This window comes from Triticum aestivum, chromosome 4D, assembly GCF_018294505.1.
Source record: "Triticum aestivum cultivar Chinese Spring chromosome 4D, IWGSC CS RefSeq v2.1, whole genome shotgun sequence".
Classification (NCBI taxonomy): domain Eukaryota; kingdom Viridiplantae; phylum Streptophyta; class Magnoliopsida; order Poales; family Poaceae; genus Triticum; species Triticum aestivum.
In genome coordinates, this window is record NC_057805.1 from 83,113,112 (window position 1) to 83,136,935 (window position 23,824).

General features: G+C 44.0%; 3 protein-coding genes and 1 non-coding gene across 6 annotated transcripts; 1 reads left to right on the plus strand and 3 right to left on the minus strand.

Moving 5' to 3' along the window:
- The first annotated feature begins 7,403 nt into the window (after positions 1-7,403).
- LOC123096357 (pyruvate kinase 1, cytosolic) lies at positions 7,404-14,291 on the plus strand. 2 transcript variants are annotated; one of them, XM_044518064.1, is made up of 16 exons: positions 7,404-7,672; positions 8,130-8,226; positions 8,349-8,446; positions 9,912-10,067; positions 10,354-10,431; positions 10,510-10,641; positions 11,511-11,591; positions 11,922-11,990; positions 12,081-12,212; positions 12,521-12,665; positions 12,740-12,828; positions 13,033-13,128; positions 13,207-13,274; positions 13,367-13,466; positions 13,580-13,636; positions 13,826-14,291. In XM_044518064.1, exons 1-16 carry the CDS (start codon positions 7,601-7,603, stop codon positions 13,988-13,990), a joined length of 1,635 nt encoding a protein of 544 aa, XP_044373999.1. In that variant the 5' UTR covers positions 7,404-7,600; the 3' UTR covers positions 13,991-14,291. The 2 variants fall into 2 exon arrangements, with proteins under 2 accessions (XP_044373999.1, XP_044374000.1); XM_044518065.1 differs by having other exon boundaries at positions 12,081-12,170.
- On the minus strand, positions 14,085-15,280 carry LOC123096358 (NAD(P)H-quinone oxidoreductase subunit T, chloroplastic). Its single transcript, XM_044518066.1, has 2 exons — positions 14,861-15,280; positions 14,085-14,770 (listed from the first exon to the last, which is right to left on the minus strand). Exons 1-2 carry the CDS (start codon positions 15,259-15,261, stop codon positions 14,350-14,352), a joined length of 822 nt encoding a protein of 273 aa, XP_044374001.1. The 5' UTR covers positions 15,262-15,280; the 3' UTR covers positions 14,085-14,349.
- A 776-nt stretch (positions 15,281-16,056) lies between these two features.
- Positions 16,057-16,129, minus strand: TRNAA-UGC (transfer RNA alanine (anticodon UGC)). The gene has a single exon. It is a non-coding gene; the product is annotated as a tRNA-Ala (tRNA).
- Positions 16,130-21,782: 5,653 nt separating this feature from the next.
- On the minus strand, positions 21,783-22,707 carry LOC123099688 (TPD1 protein homolog 1B-like). 2 transcript variants are annotated; one of them, XM_044521799.1, is made up of 2 exons: positions 22,500-22,707; positions 21,783-22,408 (listed from the first exon to the last, which is right to left on the minus strand). In XM_044521799.1, exons 1-2 carry the CDS (start codon positions 22,585-22,587, stop codon positions 21,978-21,980), a joined length of 519 nt encoding a protein of 172 aa, XP_044377734.1. In that variant the 5' UTR covers positions 22,588-22,707; the 3' UTR covers positions 21,783-21,977. The 2 variants fall into 2 exon arrangements, with proteins under 2 accessions (XP_044377734.1, XP_044377733.1); XM_044521798.1 differs by having other exon boundaries at positions 21,783-22,414; positions 22,500-22,690.
- Between the last annotated feature and the right edge of the window lie 1,117 nt (positions 22,708-23,824).

Below are 23,824 nucleotides of genomic sequence, written 5' to 3' on the forward strand. Positions count from 1 at the left end.
TTTGAGCACCCTAGCGGTTGAGGTCACTGTGGAGCCATAGTCCATTGTGGTGAAGCTTCGTGGTGTCGTTGGGAGCCTCCAATTAAGTTGTGGAGATTGCCCCAACCTTGTTTGTAAAGGTCCGGTCGCCGCCTTCAAGGGCACCAATAGTGGAATCACGGCATCTCGCATTGTGTGAGGGCGTGAGGAGAATACGGTGGCCCTAGTGGCTTCTTGGGGAGCATTGTGCCTCCACACCGCTCCAACGGAGACGTACTTCCCCTCAAAAGGAAGGAACTTCGGTAACACATCCTCGTCTTCACCGGCTCCACTCTTGGTTATCTCGTCCCTTTACTTTCGCAAGCTTACTTGTGCTAAATCCCTTGCTTGCTTGTGTGCTTGTTGTCATTGCATCATATAGGCTGCTCACTTAGTTGCATATCTAGACAACCTACTTTGATGCAAAGTTTAAATTGGTAAAGAAAAGCTAAAAATTGTTAGTTGCCTATTCACCCCCCTCTAGTCAACTATATCGATCCTTTCAACCTTCAACAAGGACCGGGCGTAGTCACACTCGATTCAACTAAAGTTGGAGAAACAGACACCCACTAGCCACCTGTGTGCGAAGCACGGCAGTAGAACCAGTCTCATGAACGCGGTCATGTAATGTAGGTCTGGGCCGCTTCATCCAACAATACCGCCGAATCAAAGTATGACATGCTGGTAAGCAGTATGACTATTATCGCCCACAACTCTATGTGTTCTACTCGTGCATATAACATCTACGCATAGACCTAGCTCGGATGCCACTATTGGGGAACGTAGTATTTCAAAAAATTTGCCTACGATCACGCAAGATCTATCTAGGAGAAGCATAGCAAGGAGCGGGGAGAGTGTGTCCACGTACCCTCGTAGACCGAAAGCGGAAGCGTTTAGTAACGCAGTTGATGTAGTCGAACATCTTCGCGATCCAACCGATCAAGTACCGAACGCATGGCACCTCCGCGATCTGCACAAGTTCAGCTCGGTGACGTCCCTCAAACTCTAGATCTAGCTGAGGCCGAGGGGGAGTTCCATCAGCACGACAGCATGGTGACGACGATGATGAAGTTACCGGCGTAGGGCTTCGTCTAAGCACTACGACAATATGACCGAGGTGGAAAACGTGGAGGGGGGCACCGCACACGGCTAAAGATCTACTTGTGTGTCTATGGGGTGCCCCCCTTCCCATATACAAAGGAGGGAGGGAGGAGGCCGGCCGGCCCTAGAGGGCGCGCCCAAGGGGGGGAGTCCTACTCCAAGTAGGAATCGCCCCCCCTTTCCTAGTCCAAGTAGGAGAAGAAGGAAGGAGAGGGAGAGGGAGAGGGAAAGAGGGGCCGCGCCCCCTCCCCTAGTCCTATTCGGGCTCCCCTTGGGGGGGGGCGTCACCTCCTGGCCGCTGACCTCTCTCTCCCCTAAGGCCCAATAAGGCCCATTACTTCCCCGGGGGGTTCCGGTAACCCCTCCGGCACTCCAGTTTTATCCGAAACTCTCCGGAACACTTCCGGTGTCCGAATAACATGGTCCAATATATCAATCTTTATGTCTCGACCATTTCGAGACTCCTCGTCATGTCTGTGATCTCATCCAGGACTCCGCACAACCTTCGGTACATCAAATCACATAAACTCATAATACCAATCGTCATTGAACGTTAAGCGTGCGGACCCTACGGGTTCGAGAACTATGTATACATGACCGGGACACTTCTCCGGTCAATAACCAATAGCAGAACCTGGATGCCCATATTGGTTCCTACATAGTCTATGAAGATCTTTATCGGTCAAACCGCATAACAACATACGTTGTTCCCTTTGACATCGGTATGTTACTTGCCCGAGATTCGATCGTCGGTATCATCATACCTAGTTAAATCTCGTTACCGGCAAGTCTCTTTACTCGTTCCGTAATGCATCATCCCGCAACTAACTCATTAGTCACATTGCTTGCAAGGCTTATAGTGATGTGCATTACCGAGAGGGCCCAGAGATACCTCTCCGACAATCGGAGTGACAAATCCTAATCTCGATCTATGCCAACTCAACAAACACCATCGGAGACACCTGTAGAGCATCTTTATAATCACCCAGTTGCGTTGTGACGTTTGATAGCACACTAAGTGTTCCTCTGGTATTCGGGAGTTGCATAATCTCATAGTCATAGGAACATGTATAGGTCTTGAAGAAAGCAATAGCAATAAACTAAACGATCATAGTGCTAAGCTAGCGGATGGGTCTTGACCATCACATCATTTTCTAATGATGTGATCCCGTTCATCAAATGACAACACATGTCTATGGCTAGGAAACTTAACCATCTTTGATTAACGAGCTAGTCTTGTAGAGGCATACTAGGGACACTCTGTTTGTCTATCTATTCACACATGTACTAAGTTTCCGGTTAATACAATTCTAGCATGAATAATAAACATTTATCATGATATAAGGAAATATAAATAACAACTTTATTATTGCCTCTAGGGCATATTTCCTTCAGATCGGGGGCTGATACGTCTCCAACGTATCTATAATTTATGAAGTATTCATGCCATGTTTATAAAAAATTTATATGGTTTTGGTATGATTTGCATGGAACTAACCCGGACTGACGCTATTTTCACCAGAACTACCGTGGTGTTGTTTTTTGTGCAGAAATGAAAGTTCTCCAAATGAGCTGAAAGTTTTTGACGTTTTTTTTGGAACAAAATAGACCCCCGAAGCTTCGTGGGAGGGCCAGAAGAGCCACGAGGAGGGCACAACCCACCAGGGCGCGCCTGGTGGGCCTGTCTTTCCCCAGTGGGTTGTGCTCACCTCGAGGCCCATCTTAGCGTGAAACCAACGCCAAAAAATCATATATATGGAGAAACCATCAAGGGTTAACCTAGATCATAAGTTCCGCCGCCGCAAGGCTCTGTAGCCACCGAAAACCAATCTAGACCCCGTTTCGGCACCCTGCCGGAGGGGGAATCATCACCGGTGGCCATCTTCATCATCCCGGCGGCCACCACGATGAAGAGGGAGTAGTCCACCCTCAGGGCTGAGGTTTGTACCAGTAGCTATGTGTTTAATCTCTCTCTCTCTCTCGTGTTCTTGAGATGTCACGATCTTGATGTATCGCGGGCTTTGTTAATATAGTCGGATCATATGGTGTTTTCCCCTCTCTATCTTGTTGTGATGAATTGAGTTTTTCCCTTTGAGATTTCATTGTTATCGGATTGAATACTTTTATGGATTTGAGAGCACTTGATATATGTCTTGCAATTGAATACTCGTGGTGACAATGGGGTATCGTATTGATTCACTTGATATATGTTTTGGCACTCAACTCGCGGATTCCCGAGGTGACATTGGGGTAATCTATGCATAGGGGTTGATGCACGTTCTTGTCTTTGTTTCTCTGGTAGAAATCTTGGGGCACTCTTTGAAGTTCTTTGTGTTGGATTGAGTATTATGAATATGAATTTGCTTTGGTGTTATTTTAGTACAAACTCTAGGATAGATCGAACGGAAAGAATAACTTTGTGTTATTTTAGTACAAACTCTTGAATAGATCGAACGGAAAGAATAGCTTAATATTTTCAAGAAGTCTCAAGCATCTAAGCTTGGGGATGCCCCGGTAGGCATCCCATCTTTCTTCATCAACAATTATCGATTAGTATCGGTTGATCCTAAGTTTTTGCTTCTTCACATGATGTGAGCTATCCTTGGAATGTCATTTTATTTTGTTTTGCCTGTTGTTTTAATAAAGTACTTAGATCTGAAAGTTTTTAAATAAAATAGAGTCCTCAAATAGTTGCCAGGGAGGCTAGGTAAGCATCAGTCACATCCAGTCAACGAAGCTCTTTTCTATGGAATTGCTCTAGTGCTTCACTTATATCTTTTTGAGCATGGTGTGCTTTAGTATTTTTGAAGAAATTCTCTCTTGCTTCACTTAAATTAATTTGAGAGGAAGAAATATTATGCTCATGATCTTCACTTATATTTGTTTGAGCTTATCAAAAGCAACACATGAAATTTAGTTCCAAAGTGATAGATATCCAAAAAGGATACAATAAAAACTTTCATGAAGATCATTGGACAAAATAAACTTGATTTCTAGTAATAGTTTAGAGACATGATGATGTGATATGTGGGTAATGTTGATGAGTAATTATGCTTTAGTAAGAATATTGGTGTTAAGGTTTGTGATTCCCTATGCAAGCATGAAAGTCAATAGTTATGCAATGAAATTACATCCTACTTGTGGCGCATTATTCGGTGTTAATTATGCTCAATGCTCGCTTATGAGATTATTCGTTTCTTGGTTGGTCGCTTCTCAATCTTTTGCTAGCCTTCATTTTGCACTAAGTATGATCACTACTTGTGCATCCAAAATCATTTAAACCAGTTTTGCCACATGAGTCCACTATACCTACCTATATGCGGTATTATTTTGCCATTTTAAGCAAATTTGTATGTGTCATCTCTAATTTTCAAAATAAATTTCTCTTTTGTGTGCTCGTACCGCTCGCGAGGCGGTGAGGGGTGGCCAATATTTTCCATGCTAGATGTGTTATTCTCACGATGTGTGTTTATTCACTTGTCATTGCACGAGAGTAAGGCAAAGGTATTAGTGATGCCCAGTCCCGAAATGAAAAATGAATTTACTTTATGTTGTCAAATAATAAATTCCTTGAAAAGTGTTGGTATGGAGGGCACCCGTGGATACGGTTAGCCATGGAAAGTGAAAGTATGGTGGAAAAAAGAATAAACTTTATTTTCTGTTTGGGAACCGCCTATGATATATCTAGCATGGAAAGTGTTGGGAGCTCTAAGTCGTTTTCGTTGGTGGGAAAAGTATGCCTCTCAAAATGTTTTTTGTCTCTCAATTTTCGCTTTGAGCTCTGGCACCTCTACAAATCCATACTCCCCTCTGCGAAGGGCCTTTCTTTTACTTCATGCAATTTTTATTTTTAATTTGAGTCTCCATCTTCTCTTATAAAGCATCAACTAGGAGGCACTATGATCATACTTGAGCATTGGGTGTAGCTAATATGCGAGTGTGTTTTATGAATGGATCAATGATTGAGCACGATGGGTTAGGGATAACTTATTTTAGCATTGCTATTTTGAAAGACACGGTTACTTGTTGGTATGCTTGAGTATTAAAGTCATCATGTCAAAACTAGATTATTGCTTTGAACCATATAAAAGTTCAAATGTCCATGCTACAAAAGAAAAGAGTTTATGATGAATATGATAGGTAGCATTCCACAACAAAAATTCCATTTTCAATTGCTACTTTATCATGATAAGTTTTATGAGAAAGAGTTGCTGTTATGATGCTAGGAAAAGTGATTGAAATTATTATTGATCAAACTTATGCACTTTGCTAGCATTCACACTTCATAAATTATTTCTTTTATCCTTTACCTACTCGGGGACGAGTAGGAATTAATCTTGGGGATGCTGATACGTCTCCAACGTATCTATAATTTATGAAGTATTCATGCCATGTTTACAACAATTTTATATGGTTTTGGTATGATTTGCATGAAACTAACCCGGACTGACGCTGTTTTCAGCAGAACTACCGTGGTGTTTTTTTTTGCAGAAATGAAAGTTCTCCAAATGAGCTGAAATTTTTTGACGATTTTTTTTGGAACAAAAGAGACCCCCGAAGCTTCGTGGGAGGGCCAGAAGAGCCACGAGGAGGGCACAACCCACCAGGGCGCGCCTGGTGGGTCTGGCTTGCCCCGGTGGGTTGTGCTCACCTTGAGGCCCATCTTAGCGTGGAACCAACGCCAAAAAAGTCATATAAATAGAGAAACCATCAAGGGTTAACCTAGATCAGAAGTTCCGCCGCCGCAAGGCTCTGTAGCCACCGAAAACCAATCTAGACCCCATTCCGTCACCCTGCCGGAGGGAGGAATCATCACCGGTGGCCATCTTCATCATCCCGGCGGCCACCACGATAAAGAGGGAGTAGTCCACCCTCAGGGCTGAGGGTTTGTACCAGTAGCTATGTGTTTAATCTCTCTCCCTCTCTCTCTCTCTCTCTCTCTCTCTCGTGTTTTTGAGATGTCACGATCTTGATGTATCGCGAGCTTTGTTAATATAGTTGGATCATATGGTGTTTTCCCCTCTCTATCTTGTTGTGATGAATTGAGTTTTTCCCTTTGAGATTTCGTTATTATCGAATTGAATACTTTTATGGATTTGAGAGCACTTGATATATGTCTTGCAATTGAATACTCGTGGTGACAATGGGGTATCGTATTGATTCACTTGATATATGTTTTGGCACTCAACTCGCGAATTCCCGAGGTGACATTGGGGTAATCTATGCATAGGGATTGATGCATGTTCTTGTCTTTGTTTCTCCGGTAGAAATCTTGGGGCACTCTTTGAAGTTTTTTGTGTTAGATTGAGTATTATGAATATGAATTTGCTTTGGTGTTATTTCAGTACGAACTCTAGGATAGATCAAACGGAAAAAATAGCTTTGTGTTATTTTAGTACAAACTCTTGAATAGATCGAACGGAAAGAATAGCTTTGAGGTGGTTTCGTAACGTACAAACAATTTATTCTTATATTCTCCTCTAGATAGAAACTTTGGAATGATTCTTCATCGCACTTTGAGGTATGGTTATATGATCCAATTATATTAGCATTGTTGAGAGATTGCACTAGTGAAAATGCGGACCCTAGGCCTCATTTTCAAGCATTGCAATACCTTTTTGTGCCCGTTTACTATTTGCTACCTTGCTGTTTTTATTTATTCAGATTATAAAAATATATTTGTACCATCCATATTACACTTTTATCACCATCTCTTCGCCGAACTAGTGCACCTATACAATTTGCCATTTGTATTGGGTGTGTTGGGGACACAAAAGATTTTTTGTATTTGGTTGCAGGGTCGTTTGAGAGAGACCATCTTCATCCTACACCTCTCACGGATTCATAAATCTTAAGTCATCCACTTAGGGAAAATTGCTACTGCCCTACAAAACCCTGCGCTTAGAGGTCCAACACATGTCTACAAGAATAAAATTGCGTAGTAGACATCAGGGGCGAGCCGCCGCCTATGGAGGGGGTGGATTGGGGGCGAGCCGCCGCCGAGGGCTCGGTACAGAGAAGCCCCACGGTTGCACGAGATCGATCCAATTAATTCTTTCCTCGAACGAAACGCTACGATACAGTATTAGTGTATGATACCGACTATAATACTAGCATTACGACCAGCCATATATGATACTCTTCATTACAACCAGCCTGACCAACCCGGTCTCGGCACGGCAGGCCCTTCCGCGAGGGTCCCACCCTTGTCATCGACGCCACATTTTGTCGCTTCAAACCGTCAAAGAGATGTTTTATTAAACAAAGCGAGATCGAAATGCCACGTCTGCTGTTCTTTTTTCCTTTCTTTCTCCCCACGCCTCGCTCTCGATCTCCTCTCCTCCCCTCGCGGCCCCGCCTCGTCTTCCTCTCGCTTTGCCCGCTCGGAGCTAGACTCGATCGCATCGTGTCACATCCGAGGGAGGCAAAACCCTAGGCAGATCCCTCCCAGGCCTACCGCGACCTTCCGCCCCCGGAGGAGATGCAGGGCGGCAACCACATGCTCCTCGAGGAGCCCGTCCGCCTCGCCTCCGTCCTCGCCCCCGCCAAGCCCGTAAGCGCCTCCCCCCTCCACCATTTCTCCCATCCTCTCTCCACCGATCTCGAACTCTGCGTATCCGTGGTGCTTGTGGGTGGATTCGGGCTTCTTCCTCTGGATGTGGTTCACGATGTATGTGTGCGTGTGTTTGGTTGTCTCGATCCGATTTGGTGCGCAGAGAGGCGGGGGCGAACGGGCGTGGCGGAAATACCGGTGATCCGTTTCGTCAGAATGTAAATGACCCGTGTCTCCAACGGGAGCGATCGTGCGGGATTGGGGATTTGTTTTTGTTTTTTTTACTGTTGCGTGCGACCAAAATGTGCTGTCATGATTTTGTGAAGGTCGTCTGATTTTCTAATTGCAAATCGAATCCTCTATTGGCAAGTGGGAGGCAACGAAATGGAGACAGTTTTGGTTTCGTTTTCAGGATGTTGGATTGCGACCCTTATACATTGCCTGCGTTCTTTTGCAGAAAGTTTTCCCATCCCTCACTAAGATTGTTGGGACGCTTGGGCCCAACTCGCACTCAGTCGAAGTGATTGAAGAATGCCTCACTGCTGGGATGTCAGGTTTAACGACCGTTTCCTTTTAAACAGCTGGATTTAGTGCAATGGGCCAGTCATGATTTTTCTGCTTTTGTTATGATGATAATAATTATCATAATGATCTGTGTATGTTTTCATTTTTGCAGTTGCGCGGTTTGATTTCTCTTGGAAGGATGCTACTTATCATCAGGAGACCCTTGACAATCTGAGGAAAGCCGCACAGAATGTGAAGAAGTTATGTCCTGTAAGTTGATTTAATGAATTATCTGTAAATGTTGATATGTATCTTTTGATACGCAAGTTATTCTTGGAGATTGAGAACTGGGAAATAAAAATTGTCGCAACCTTCAGTTATTTGCTTCCTCATAAAGGAAAAAAGAAAAGAAAATATCCTTTGTGATCAGCTGATCACCTGCGTTACTGTATGATAGTAGAGCAACTGAGCAAGTATTGATTCGGTGGTTCATGGATTGAATTTGGATCTGCAGATCTGTAGTCTGAATCTTGTTGATTATTCACGTCACTTACCGGTCGTGCTCACGAAGTCTGAGCAGTAGCCAGTGATATAGTTTTGACAATATGGGTTACATATTTATTTTGATGCTATATCAATGTAGACATACAAGTCCAGAGTTTAAAATGAAAAGCCGGTTACAAGGTCGAGTTCTTTATAATTGCTATAAGGTAATGGGCCAGTCGAGTAACCTAGTGAATACCCTATGTATGAGTCATGCTTCACACTTTTATTGTTTTTGTAGGACTTATTATGGTTTGTTTGTTTTGATTCACTTTTGCCGTAATAGTGTTTCTGATGATAGTAACAATGCTCCGCTTTAAAACGGTGTCGTTGACGAAGGCTACTGCATCCAGATTCCATAACATTGTTTTATGACCTGTTGCTCTTCCATCACCCTGGTTGGCGCTGGGTCTGCAACAATGTTTTCCTGATAAGAGACAGTGCGGCTCATGAATGTGTTTTTATTTGTTTCAATTATGTTTTTAGCAGTAAGCATTGAACATTTGGGGAATGTTTTAGTAATGGGCATGTGCGCATATGTTAATTCTTTCTACATGCACAACACGTCTTCTATCGGTACGTGCGGTCACCTCAACATTATGTTGGTTTGTGTGGTAACTTTTATCCTCCAGTCTGTACTTTAATTTTCCATGCTTAGTTATTTCATGATGCTGCATATGTAAACTTTGCAGAACTTTTTTCTAACATATGGACCATACTCTAAATCTGCATCTTCCCAAGTTCCACATTTCAGTTCCGTGTGCATATTTGCTTTGTTATATGAAAAGCCTTCACTTACGAAAAATGGTTTATTGGGGAAATGCTAAACCTAGCTAGCTTTTCCACCTTGAGATATATACTGTTAAATATATGCATTCAGATATGTACGGTATTTGGAGATGCCTTTATATTTCGGTATTTGCTCATTGGTCAAATATATTCCTTCAGTTAACTTTAAATGTATCTTCAGTACCTGTGACTTGAGGCAGCAACCGTCTGCTCGCATGTTGCCATTGTTCAATATTTTGTCATAGTTAAAATTTAGAAACTTATTTATGTTCATACCATTTCAGTATCTTATTTTGGCTTGTCTTTGTACATTGTCTTCATATAAGCTTCTATGGTGATGCTCTTAAGATTGATGCTAAGAGTCATATGATGTCAGCATCTAATTTCATCTGAATATTCATAGATAATGCTGGATACAGTGGGTCCAGAAATTCAGGTTCACAATTCAACTGGTGGAGCAATCGAGTTGATAGGGGGGAATCATGTCACAATAACACCAGATCTTTCTAAAGCTCCTTCGGCTGATATCCTACCAATTAAATTTGGCGATCTTGCAAAAGTAAGTGAATAATAAAATTAATAATCAGGATATGAAGTATTATAATGCATTATTTGAATTATGTTTATCTCCATGCATTTATAGGTCGCTAGGTTCCTTTTGCTCTGTGCAACCACCACTTACATGTTGGCATTAAAGTAAAATTAATAGATTTTATGCAACAAACAAAATCTATTTGACTTCTCTATTGTGCTGGTGAAAGTACTTGGTTGTAAAATTTCTGCTATTTCTGAAATTCACAATTTGGAATTGCATATTTGACTTTGTTCTCATTCCTTGAGTTCAGGTTGTGAAGAAGGGTGATACTCTTTTCATTGGTCAATATCTTTTCACAGGAAGTGAAACAACATCTCTATGGCTTGAAGTACGTGAATTCTTAGATTCTCCTCATATATGTGACATTTTCAAATATTGACATGTCCTTATATACTATAATCTACAGGTTACGGAGACTTCTGGTGCAGAAGTGATTTGTTACGTGAAGAACACAGCTACACTGTCGGGGCCCATTTTCACTCTACATGTTTCACAAGTACATATCAGTATGCCCACTTTGAGTGAATATGATAAACAGGTAATGTGCACTACTTCTGAGTTTCTGTACAACACTACTCAGATATACACTCTCATAAATCTATCGCTATGTTTTCCTGTACAAAATATTTCGACTAGCTACTTTTTGTAGTAATATAAGGTCCCCAACTATGTTTTGTGTTTGTTTTTCTCTGTTAGAGTTTTTTTCTTACCAATATTTAATGGTATAAAGGTATGACTTGTTCAGTGGAAGAGACCACTCATGAGTCACGCGTTACAAGTTAAAACGCTGCACAAACCAAACAATCTGTTCTGATCCCATGTTGGATAAAATAGTAAATACAATGGCAACTTGCTTCTTTCTGGCTATTGTTGATCTTTAGTTGCGGTTGAGGATTTGTTAAATAACGTTCTTTGGAAGTTCAACTTGCTTCCTCTTTTGTCTCTTTTACTTGCCGTCCTTGAATGTGTGCAATCAGCACTCTAAAACTTTGACAACCAATGTCCACACAAATATTTAGACACATCACAAAAACTCAATGCCATCATTTTTTAATCATATTTTGATAAAATAGAACAAGTGTTAAAAGGTACTCCCTCTGTTCACTATTATAAGATATTCTAACTTTGTTCTAAATCGGATGTATGTAGACATGTTTAAGTGTGTTTGTTAACTCATTTCAATCCGTATGTAGTCCATATTAAAATATCCAAAACATCTTATAATTGTGAACGGAGTGAGTATCTATTAGTCTGTTGGAGGCTCTGTCCAAATCCAAAACAAGTAAAAGAAAATAGAGGAAATAGTTTATTTCAAGATTGCTTGCACGTAAAATACATATTTGTCGATGCTGTTTTATAAGTTCACATCTTCCAGGTCATCCTAAGCACTTTTTTTTCCTACAACAGGTCATATCAACATGGGGGCTGCAAAACAGTGTTGACATTATATCGCTTTCCCATACCCGCTCTTCTGAGGATGTCAGGGAGGTGAGTTTTCTTTTCTGAATCGTCCACTCTTGCACCTGAATCATACATATAGTTATTCACACACCTGCTTCTTGATGATTTCCTTTCCATGGTTTCTGTAATAGCTTGTTTAGAGGCTTTTCATGCTCTTATGTGCACTCAACAGAAATTAGATTCTTAGAAGCTTAGTGATGCAAATTGCCAGTCAATTGAGTAGATGGGATTTCATGAATGAGCTCTTGTATGTATCTACAGTTTAGACTTCAAATATGAATCAATTGCCAGTCAATTGAATAGAAGCTTAGTTAGCTGGGGGAACACTGCTGATCCTCAAATATATTTTTTGTGCAGCTTAGAGCCTTTTTAAAATCTCATGATCTTCAAGACACACAGATATATGCGAAGGTTGAAAATGCTGAGGTAACAATCGTTTTTATGATGATACTGTTCTGTTTGTTTTACTATTATATTATGATTAATTTCATCGTGCAGTATTTTATTTCTTTCTAGGGTTTGGAACATTTTGATGAAATTCTCCAAGAGGCGGATGGTATCATCATATCGCGAGGAGACCTGGGAATTGACCTCCCACCAGAGAGAGTAAATTTTGGTCTTCCTCAAAATACCCAATTTTTGCACCTTGTAAACCCTAAGTGTTCTCAGATATGTGTCTAATCATTTCCACTCACGGTGGTGTGTTGCCTTGAAATGATAGTACTAGTTATCATTTTTGACACTATGATGCTATTACATTTTGGGACGGAGGGAGTAGTACAGAAATGTCTGTACAAGAATATCTTTGTTCTTATGGTGCAAAAGTTACTATTTATGTTCTTATCAGTTTAAAGTTAAAACTAACTGATCTAGCTGTTTTAGGCAGCAGATACTTTAATATCAGTGGATTCCTTCATTGTTGCTTCATTTCATAACCTACAGTTTTGGCTCTTCAGGTGTTCATGTCCCAAAAGACTGGTATTCATAAATGCAACATGGCCGGCAAATCTGTGATCATTACTAGAGTTGTGGACAGCATGATTGACAATCTGCGCCCTACTCGCGCAGAAGCTACTGATGTTGCAAATGCTGTCCTAGATGGTCTGTAAACCTGCACTGTTCTTAGAACTGGTCATATTTGTAGGTACTTATTTCGTATACTGCTCTCATTGCAGGAACTGATGGCATTTTGCTCGGTGCGGAGACACTTCGAGGGCAGTATCCTGTTGACGCTGTGCGCACTGTGGGCAGAATATGTGCAGAAGTACGTTCCTACCTCATTCAATAATAACTTGTGAAATAATATTTTCTCAAATAAAGTACTCTCTAATTAATTGATGCAACTTTAGTGCAACTTTGCACTAAAGTTATACTAAAGCTGCGTCAATTATTTTGGATCAGAGGGAGTAATAATAATTGTAAACTCATCTAAATTGACTGGCTGATCAATGATAAACCATTCTTCTAGGCTGAGACCGTGTATAACCAGTCACTTCACTTCAAGAAAGTAGTGAGGCATGTAGGTGAACCAATGGCCCATGAAGAATCTGTGGCATCATCAGCGGTAAATACTTCTAAATCATTAAGCAGGACATATTCTATTGTTATAGATCTTTAATAGCGATCTTTTGTGTACACATAGGTTCGTTCTGCAATGAAAGTAAAAGCTGCTGCAATTGTTGTGTTCACCTTCTCGGGGAGAGCTGCTAGGTGCTCTATACTGCACAAGATCAGCACTTGATTAGACATGTTTCTGTCATGCAAATATGCTATCACTTTACTTGATGCATCGTCTTCTGCAGGTTAATTGCTAAATACAGGGCCCCAATGCCAGTTTTAGCAGTTGTGTTCCCACGCGAGGGCTCTGATCCATCGAAGTGGCGTTCTTATGGCACGACACAGGTAAGTAACAGGCGTATCTATCTATCTATCTATCTATCTATCTATCTATCTATCTATCTGTATGTGTTTTTCTTTAAAGGAATCCGTAAACTTACACTTACTGACCGTTACAGGCGAGGCAATGTTTTTCTGTGAGAGGTGTCTACCCTTTGATGGGGAGTACTGACGAGGTATGTATGCACTTCTTACTTGGTGATACCAGGGCAAGTTCTGTTATTTCCAATGTTAAGCATATATGGTGGCTCCGGATGCTTTTTGTTTGAAGATCTACGGAGCAACTATCTGAGAGTTGCGTTGAACTTTCTTATTACAGCTATTAACTTTCTAAGTCCAAGCTTAATATTTTTGATCTCTAACAGGCTGAAACTGGTGGGCTCACCAAGGAAGAATACGGGATAAAACTTGCACTGAACTATGGCCGGTCAGTCGGCATAATAAAGCCATACGACAGGGTGATTATTTTTGAAAAGATCGGTGATTCTTCTGTTGTCAAGATCATCGAGTGCGACGATTCTGAAAGATGAATGACCCTTCTCAGGCAATAGTTTCAACTATACGCCTGAGATTGCCTCCTCTTTTTGTTCTCCATTCACTTTGACCAGAGATAAAAGAGTAGTATAGCACGACAAGGTTGTCCTGTTTAGCACCTTGGTATTTTAGATTTACATACTTGTTGCCCTAATAAAGTGAAGAGATCATTCACTCAAACATCCAAGTTTTGGACAAAATTATAGGATTGTTGAGATAATACCTATGAGTGATTCCTAGCTTGTATTTCATGTTACATCATATGCTATATGACATATTATCTGCTATTACCTTGCATATACTATACCATTCGTGTCTGTAGTCCAGTACTACTATACAGCATCTTTCTGTTCTATCAGTATTGCTCCTTGAAGAAGAGGGCGTAGATGATGCAGCAGATGCTGAAGATGATGATGCCGATGTCGAATGCGAGGGCTGTCATGGCCTGGTCGCTGAGCTCCATGTTCTTCCCGCCAAGGCGATCCACCGTGTCGGGCACGGGCTCGTAGTTCTGGAGGTCGAGCTCGTAGGGGTCCTCGAGGCGGGACCTGAGCTGCTGCAGCCGGCGGCTCTCGGCCTCCTGCGCCAGCGTCCAGTCATAGAAGCGGCGGCTCTCCTCCTTGCTCAGCACCTTGTACACCTCCCGGAGCCGGATGAACTTCTCCGACGCCGTCTTTAGCGGCAGCCTCGTCGTGTCTGGGTGGTACTCCTTGGACAGCCGCCGGTACGCCGCCTTGATCTCCTCCAAGTCCGCGCCAGGCGCTATTCCTAAGAACCTGGTTTATACCAGAGTAATCTTGGTGTAGTCAGTTTCAGGCAAGATGGACAAAGGGACGTAGGGTGAATTCTGTTAGACTGAGCTCAACTGGTAGTGTGACTCGGACGGGTTGTTGATGAGGTCGGCGAATCGTCGCCCCATCGGCTCGTCCTTGCGGCCGTCGCCTTCCTTCTTCGCCTTTCCTCCCACCCACCCTTCGTCCGGGTCAGACCAGTGTATCCTCGTGTCCACCGTCTTCTTCTTCCCCGGCCCTGCTGTCGACGACGCCGCCGCCGCTGTAGCCTCTGGGGATGGCTCGGCGTCCGCCGTGCTTGCCGCGACGACGAACCTTGCGCGGCGTTGGCTCCGTGCGTCGTGCCGATGGAGGAAGGCCGTCAAGGGGCTAGACGACGCTGTGGATGCCGCCATGAGGCGGCAGCCGTGCAGTACTTCCGAGGAATGAGCACAGGTAGAGGTTACGGAGGAGTTTTGAGGTGCGGTTGTGTTCATGCGAGTTGTGGCGGGGAGCGGATGAAGGGCACCACATCGCATTCGCAATGGTTCAGATACGACGGGCTTCGGGTGTCCTGCGCCACATGTTGACACTTTTTTTCCCCCGGTAACGAGAACCAGAGAAATAAACCATGGCCTTGTGAAAATGTTAATTTGTTTCAGTTTGATACGGACCAGATGATCATTGTGAGGCGTTCGTTATTTCTCTACTTATAAATCCACGTTGTTTTATCTGGGGATAGGGATGAACCGGCCTTCCCGCGAACGAGCATAGCTATACCCTGACCATGGAAAAGAACTGCTTACTGCAATATGGCAGCCGTAAATTGTTATATCTTGCTATCGTGTGGCCAAAATAATCTCCATTATATATAAAATACCGTAGAACGATTCTTCTACGGTTTCGGCTAAAAAAACCCTCCATTTCTCACCGCCACAAACGCTCGTGTTAGCTCGTCGTAGGGATGTCAACCGGGTCCTGTTTAATCCTGTTTAAAGTTCACTTATGATATGATAGTTCAAAAAGGTTTTTTGTTTGTTTGAGAAAAATGAACCCTCAAGCTAGCAAAAACTAACTAAACGGGATTGCGGACGTCATTTATTTGCCACTTACATCGCTAGATCGTCGTCCAGGAAATGGCAGTGAAGCTTTGCGTATGTGTTCTGTGGCTAATGTAGACTTCCAGAGGTGGTCTTTTTTGTTCTGATAAAAACATGGACACAGCTTATATCAAGAAAAAGAAAGAGTACTCAAAAAGGAAAAATATGGGGACAAAGTGAAAACAAGAAATATGGAGATGCGGGGGATCGAACCCCGTGCCTCTCGCATGCAAAGCGAGCGCTCTACCATTTGAGCTACATCCCCATGTGTGCGTTTATCTTTGTTCCACATTGTTTTCACCATATCTACTTGCTTCCTTCTCATATACACTATAACAGCCCCGGCTACTGCATGCTGTATGTGTTACATTGCTACTCCCTCCGTAAAGAAATATAAGAGCATTTAAATCACTACTTTAGTAATCTAAATGCTTTTATATTTGTTTACAGAGGGAGTAGAAAATAAATCCTTTGGTCTCATCTGGGATTATGGATTGGGTGTTAGCAATTGGGAAGGTCAAGTTCATGCACTATTGTCTAATGGTGTAGCTCATGAGCTAGCTAAGCATAGTTTTTTTTTAATAATTTATCTTGTATTTGGGACGATGATTCCCTAGTGGCTTATATGCTAGACTTGTGGACGATGTAAACGTTATTTAATAATCACTAAAGCTAGCCATGACATTGTTTTCCCTCAATTTTTTTACTCCAACTAAAGACCAAAGCTAATGAAAAAAGACAAATAATGTGACTTACATGCACCAAATTACAAAGCAAAGCTGTGAATGATTAGCAAAATCGAATGACATGATGGTCGCCCACTCACCTTGCCATGGTTGTGTTGCAAAGTAAATTCACTTGCATGGGAGAACATAATTTTACTAAATCATTTTGGCGGTTTGTTGATTTACGGTCATCCAACCAAGCATTGCGTGCAAGACAAGACTACAGGCTTATTCAATGAGAGTCCATGTGCTAGTGTTCTGAAGGCCAAACATTTTCCAAATGGTATATACTCTGGCCACGGCTTAATTTCCCGACGGTGTCTTCGTTGTTGCAGCAGGGTGTGGAGCATGGCCTAGCTCTACTAAAACATGTTATGGTTTCTGATAAAAAAACATGTTATGATTTGACGGATCCGATCAGGTTTCAAAAGTACAAAATTTGGCATGATAACCAGATGATGGATTGGTGAAATTTGAGTTTGCGTTCGTGTCTTCACTGGGTAAGCCAGTTGAAGACATAGGTGGGACCGGTGATGATTGGTTTATTCGGAGCATTTTTCTCCCACATGATGTTGGAGCTGTACTAAGGAATATACTACTTGGCATCCGGAGAAAACAGGGATATACTCCCTCCGTTCCAAAATATAAATCTTTCTAGAGATTTCAATAGGTGACTACATACGGAGCAAAATGAATGAATCAACACTCTAAAATATGTCTACATACATCCGTATGTTGTAGTTCATTTGAAATGTCTAAAAAGACTTATATTTCGGAACGAAGGAGTATTTCTTAGTGCATAGATAGAGCCTATAAGTTGGGAATGTGTGATCACATTAAACTTGTGAAGCAAGGCGAAGGGAGTCTATTTTCAGGAAAAGGGCGTAATTAAGATTTGGAATTTTATTTGGCAGGTGCTAGTCTTGCAAAAGGTTTTTGTCTTTGGGTGGAATCTAGCAGAGGTTGCGGTCGGAACACAAAACAATATATTGAAGACGAGAATGATTTTTGCTCTGTGTGGAAGGGAACTTGTAGATGGGCATCATGTAGTAATAATGAACTGTGCAAAATCGAGTATTTGACAAAAAAACTACCACATTAGGGGTTGCCGTCCCACAGAACTACCACATTCAAAAAAGTGACTGATAACTACCAAAAATTTCTAATTTCGTGACTAAAAACTACCACTTTTAAAAAATGGTCAGTTTAGATGATTTAAACACGTTTATGGCATGCGGGACCCACCCGTCAGGGCTGACGTGGTGGCAAAGTCAACTCTGTTTATTTTGACCGTTATGTTGACCGTTATTACAAGTGGGGCCCACCTGTCAGCATCACTCTTCTTTTTCCTCCTTTCTCTCTCTCTCTCTCTCTCTGGCATTTCTTCGAACACCTCGTGTGCACTCGCAAGGCACCTCCGCCGTCCTCAACCGCCTGCGCTCACCTCTCCCCATGCCTCGATCCCGTCTGGATCGGGAGAGCCCGAGCTGCCCAACCACTCCGGCGACCGCCTCTCCCCCTCGCATCACTCTGGCGAGGTCACCTCTGCCGGTGACCACGGCCACCGGCACGCACAAACCAACCTAGCTAGTACTCGCACGAACCTACAACGCACGCGCACGCTCAAGCATTGGCCACTAAATTCTTGATCAAAGAATTAAACGGCAACGCACGCGCACGCTCAAGCATCGGCCTTGGTCCGAGCTACCACATGAGCTCCTGGGGCTCTTCGTTGCCTACCTCCCGTCCTCCGCGCAGTTGCAGCCAGCGCGCGAGGCCACGACGCCGGATGCCGCCAAGCTCGCGCGCCTCGTCGAGGAGCTGCAAGAGCGAGAGTCCCGCCTGCGCACCGAGTTGCTCAAGCACAAAATCCTCAAGGAGACCATCATCGAGGAGCTGCGTCGGGTGGTGGCGCCGACGGCCTCGGAGGAAATTCCGTCAGCTTCGACGGCCGCTTCCACAACTCCAGCCGCCTTGGTTGCGCCGCCGTTCCTATCCCCAACCAACGCCAGTGATGTGCTGCGCCGGGGCGTCACCATGGAGGAGTTCGGAGCTCAAGCCCGGATGCACACAAGGTGTTCGAGGAAATGCCAGAGAGAGGAGGAGGAAGAAGAAGGGTCATGCTGACAGGTTGGCCCCACTTGTAATAACGGTCAATGTAACGGTCAAAATAAACAGAGTTGACTTTGCCGCCACGACAGCCCTGACGGGTGGGTCCCGCATGCCATACGTCTAAACTTACCATTTTTTAAAAGTGGTAGTTTTTAGTCACAAAATTAGAAAATTTTGGTAGTTATCAGTCACTTTTTTGAATGTGGTAGTTCTGTGGGACGGCAACCCCTAATGTGGTAGTTGTTTGTCAAATACTCGTGCAAAATCTGTGGCGCTTCATCATCACAACTAAGCAGTGGGTGCTCCCACCGAAAGAGACTCATGAAGACCCGGGCAGACTGGTTGTTGGTGCTGGGGTCTCGTGCAAGTGTACAATGTTAGTTGAAGCACAATTTCGGGAAGTATTATCTCCAGGGAGCCTTTGATTACGGGGTGCAACCAGTGGAAGATGGTAGCACAGGCTATTTTATTCAACCGGTTTGGATGACGGTCTCATAATAGGATAGGCGTCTAGTGTTCTACTCCTATTATCTTGCCAGTTGTGGCAATGAGTTTTCATTTTTATTTGCTCTGATTGTGAGATGTAATGGAGTTCAGACTTTGTTTTTACTCATACTTTTTAATAAGATGGCTGCATGCATTTTTCAGATGCAGAGGCTCGGGGTGAGCCTCCTTTTCCAAAAAAAAAAATTTATCCCCAACTTCTATATCGCTCCAACGAAGAGCTTACACGAGTGTGTATGTGAGTGCTTCAATCACGCTATGTCACTACGCTCACATGAGTTGAATAGTAGACCATCTGCAAGACTTCTCAATTAGTTATGGAAGTGTTGAAAGTGTAGATTTGCTAGGGAGATTTAAAATGTGGTAATGTAATAGACCGGAAAGTTCAAAGTGCATCTCCATAATACCCTAGTTAGTTTTGATGATTTATGACAGAACCACTGAGAGGACTAAGGTTTCATTAAGCTATACAAGTATAGCATGTGCTCTTAATGCCTACCAGATTTGGCTACAAGTGAAGAGGTTTGTGATTCCCACAAACAACTTTTCTAGTCGTTGTCCTCATCAAGATCATCGTTTGTACTTTCTGGGTCTTCTGGTGAATTGAAGGTTCACGCCGAGTATCCACAGAACTGACCCTAAGACTAACTTATTCAAATTCACACCCTACCCAATCTTATTATGAATTTCACTAAGCCCCTGTACATCCGAAGATTTTCTCCCGGTACTATCGAACCACTTTATAGGATTGGGTTTGATATATTTTTTGATACGCCTCCCGAATTGGAGTCGAGTTCCACTATATTGCATAATGGAACACTAGTTCGAAATACAAACTAATCGTGAGCAAAAGCCCCGGAACAAAGAAGCAAAAGAAAGCTAGATAAACTAAGAAACAAATATAGAGAGACAGCATTATCAAGCAGTAACAACGCACAACATGTTGCAAAACAAACCATGATGAGTATTACAATGACATGCCCATAGGTATTATTATAAGCTGACCCCTCTCGCCCCCGCGTCGCCCCGCAGGGGCGGCTCGGGCGGAACCCTAAACGCCGCCGCCGCCCCCTCTCCCGCTCGACCCTCTCCGCCGCCGCCCGAGGTACTCACCGGTGCCGCCACGTGGTACTGGTGAAGGTGGCGGCGGGGATCCAGGCGTCTCCTCCTCGGGCGGGGAGCCTCGGATCCATGGCGGCGGCCCTGGCTGGTGGCACGCGGCGCCGGCGTGGACAGGTGGGTCACTTCCCTGGCCATGTGGATGGCGGGGAGGTGGTGGGCTTCGGCTGCGGCGGCGGTTCTTCGCTGGATGTTGGTGGCAATGGTGATGTTCGTCCTCGACCCCGATCTACTCCGATCTGTAGCGGATCCGGCCCTTGGTGGCTTCGGTCACCGTTCTTGGGTGCTGGCCTTGCAGATCCGGTGGCTGGAAGGGTTCCGGGGGAATCTCTTGGCCGGCGTGGCGGCCACTCCGATGGCAGTGCCTTTGGGTGTTGCTTCCCTCGTTGGAGGCTTCGGAGAGGACCTCCTTCCTTCCACCCCTCCCAGGAGCTCAGGTGAAAACCTCAGACCCCTCTGTTCCAAGCAACGACGACACCACGGTGGTGTGCTCCTTTCTGAAGGCGTTGCTCGGGGGCTGCTCAAGCGGCGGTGGAAGTGGTAGGGGTTCGGTGTCGACACGCATTCTGGTCAGCTTCATCTTGGAGGCTGCGGCGACGTAGGCGACGCTCGTCTGGTGGAGTTACTGCTGATGGTCGAGGCATCGTCGGCAGTCTGCGCCATCAGGCTCGGGGTGCTCAGGGGAAAACCTCAGATCTGGGTCTTCCGGATCGGATGATGATGGCGTTCTATCGCTTTCCCTTCTGGGGGCATCGTTTTGGAGCAAGTGCTGGCTGGAGGGATGGTGGAGCGGTGCTTCATCTCACACATTGATGGCGGCGGAGATCGATGGCATGGCGCTGTGGAGACTCGGCGTCCGATGCGCGGAGATGGGCTCGCGCAGGAGGAGGTTGCTATCTGGCGTCATGGTGACGTCGATGGCAGAGTGGCCAGACAAGGTAGAAGCCTCAATATGATCTGAAGACCTGTGAAAGATGGAGGCGACGACACATGAGTGCGTCTGACCGGATTGTGCCCTAGACCCGGTATGTGGCTCGGCTGGGGCTTCCGAATGAGTTTCGGCTTCCGGCTTTTGATGTTAGGCTTAGGTGAGTGGCTTGGGTAGTGGCCCAGCTAGCACCTCCTCATCATATTGGATAGGAGTAGCGGCATATGTTGCCAAGATGGTGGATTCAGGCACATTGTTGTAATACTTTGTACGGTCCTCGAGAATAATCAATAAAGTGGCCGTATGCATCTCCCAGATGCAGAGGCCGGGGGTCATCCTCCTTTTCTAAAAAAAATAATGAGTATTACGATTGCATGCAGCTAGGAAAAGAGCAGACATGGAATGAATGATCAGATGGTCCGTAGACCACAATCAGTTCAACTAATTGTTATGCTGTAATAACTCCATGCTGACAAAATGGTGGCCCACATATGGTGCAATTGGATACCTCAAAGTAGAGATCTTAGCAATGGTGGCCCAAACATTTCATAGCAACGATAATTTTCATTGGACTCGGTTCAAATATTCCTCAGCGCCATTACATTGATAGATAACACAGTAGCTCCGAAAGTAAGATCCGACCACCAGCCGCCCGTCGAGATCTACTTGATTTTATTCATGACAAGAATAGATAGCTATATCCGTCACCGATACCCTAGCCATAGCTACTTACAGTCACAGGAGGCGGACGCGACTGTCATCGGGTACGGAAAGGAGTTGCCGTACTGGAACGACACGGGGAAGCTGGGCTCAATGGACTTGCCGTCGTTGACGAGGCAGTCGTTGATGCCGAGGCGGCGGAACTTGGCCGGGTCGATGACATCATTTGAGGCGAAGTCGCCGCATGCGACATGGACGTCGCACACGAGACATTCCATGCATGTGTTGGTGAACTCCACGCTGTAGGCCGGTATGCCGCCCGCCATGCTCGGCGCGTTGATCTGGTACACCTCCAGGAGATCCTTTGAGCACTCCTCCAGCTCCAACGGCTCCGCCGAGCGCCCTCCGCCGCCGCTCGATGACATGGAAGGTGCACTGACGCTGAGCATCTTGCGCATCTGATGCCGAGGCAGCTGCAGCTGCAGCGAGGAAGATGCTGATGCTAGCAAAAACAAGAAGCAAAACTAGTGAGCCAAAAGATGATGAATTAACATGCAGTTCTATATATACGTACGTAAGGTACATACCTTGACTGCCTTCATAGCAAGCCTGGAGCAGAAGCATGGTGACGACGACCACAACAGCAGCACTTGGACGCGTCTGAAAGCACGCCATGGCCGGCGGCCTTCGTGTTCTCACTCCTGAGCGACGTGAGCGTGGATGGCGTAGTTGGTTCTTCTCCTCTTCGGCCCTGCTAGCCTGACTTACCACTAGGCGTGCCTACTTATACTACCAGTGGCTTCTCCATCCAGACCTAAATTGTATCTCAGTGTATTTATACTATGATCAATAAATAAAATGTGTTTAGATTAAAAAAACTTAATACTACTAGTGGTGAAGTCCCACCCCTTCTTTTTTTAACCTGGTGAGTACCACACCACTAGTACTCGTAGCAAGTTCCCTTGCAAATTAAACGCCGGCACAGCTGGTACACGTCGAGCCGCAATTTAATTAGGGCCTCTCTGATTCGTGGACTTGTAAACCATAGGAATGAAGTGGCATGGCATCCTCGATTACTACAACAGGCCGGACTAGTTTGGTTGTTTGATCGTGGGAAGAAAAAAAATATAGGATTCTTCACATAGGGTTTTAGCCCTTAAACACACTTACTTCCTCTGTCCGGTGAAAAGTGTATATTTGAGTTTAAAATTTGTTCACAAAAGAGTGTATTTCTATCTTCGCAATGCACTTTAGAGTAAAAAAAAATATTTTTCTCTCATCACACGGTAATCAAGACCAATAACATTATACACATGGTCTTCTTAATTTCTATATGCACTTATAGTAGCTCATTGGGGGTTGGGTAATTAAAGATGAGAGAAATGATGACTTGCACCTTTTCAATCCATTTTTACTCCACTTTATAATTTGTCCTAAAATTTCTATATGTACACTTTTCACCGGACGGAGTAGGATAAAACACAATATTCTACTAGAGATGCTCTTAAACACACTCCATTAGCCCTTAGATATAGGATTTCTTCACATGAAGTTTTGTGGGAACAACTAGAGATGCTCTTGGCATGACATCTTCAAAAACTACAATATGATTTGTATGGTCGTTTGATTGCGTACGGGAAAACCGTAGAATTCTTCACATGTGGTTGTAGCGCTTAAACACACTTAGGATGAAACGTAGAATTCTACAAGAGATGCTCTTAAACACACTCCCTTAAACGTAAGATTCTTCACATGAGGTTTTTGAGGGAACAATTGGAGATGCTCTTAGACTATTAGCTGGCATCTGTTACTATTTTCTGTTACTAGTAATTCGATAGTGGGTAGTGTCACATGTATAATAACATAGAAGCCTTTACTTATTATTTTATAGTTATTTTCTTTTAAGAAAAGA

Bases quoted from the DNA above. Each gene is read 5' to 3' on its own strand.
- LOC123099688 (XM_044521798.1), bottom strand. From the start codon at position 22,587: ATGGCGTGCTTTCAGACGCGTCCAAGTGCTGCTGTTGTGGTCGTCGTC. The intron at 22,415-22,499 runs GTATGTACCTTA...TGTTTTTGCTAG, and splicing joins TTGCTATGAAGGCAGTCAAG to CATCAGCATCTTCCTCGCTG.
- LOC123096357 (XM_044518064.1), top strand. From the start codon at position 7,601: ATGCAGGGCGGCAACCACATGCTCCTCGAGGAGCCCGTCCGCCTCGCC. The intron at 7,673-8,129 runs GTAAGCGCCTCC...GTTCTTTTGCAG, and splicing joins TCCTCGCCCCCGCCAAGCCC to AAAGTTTTCCCATCCCTCAC. The intron at 12,213-12,520 runs GTAAACCCTAAG...TTGGCTCTTCAG, and splicing joins ATACCCAATTTTTGCACCTT to GTGTTCATGTCCCAAAAGAC.
- LOC123096358 (XM_044518066.1), bottom strand. From the start codon at position 15,261: ATGAACACAACCGCACCTCAAAACTCCTCCGTAACCTCTACCTGTGCT. The intron at 14,771-14,860 runs GTTGAGCTCAGT...GGTATAAACCAG, and splicing joins CCGTCCGAGTCACACTACCA to GTTCTTAGGAATAGCGCCTG.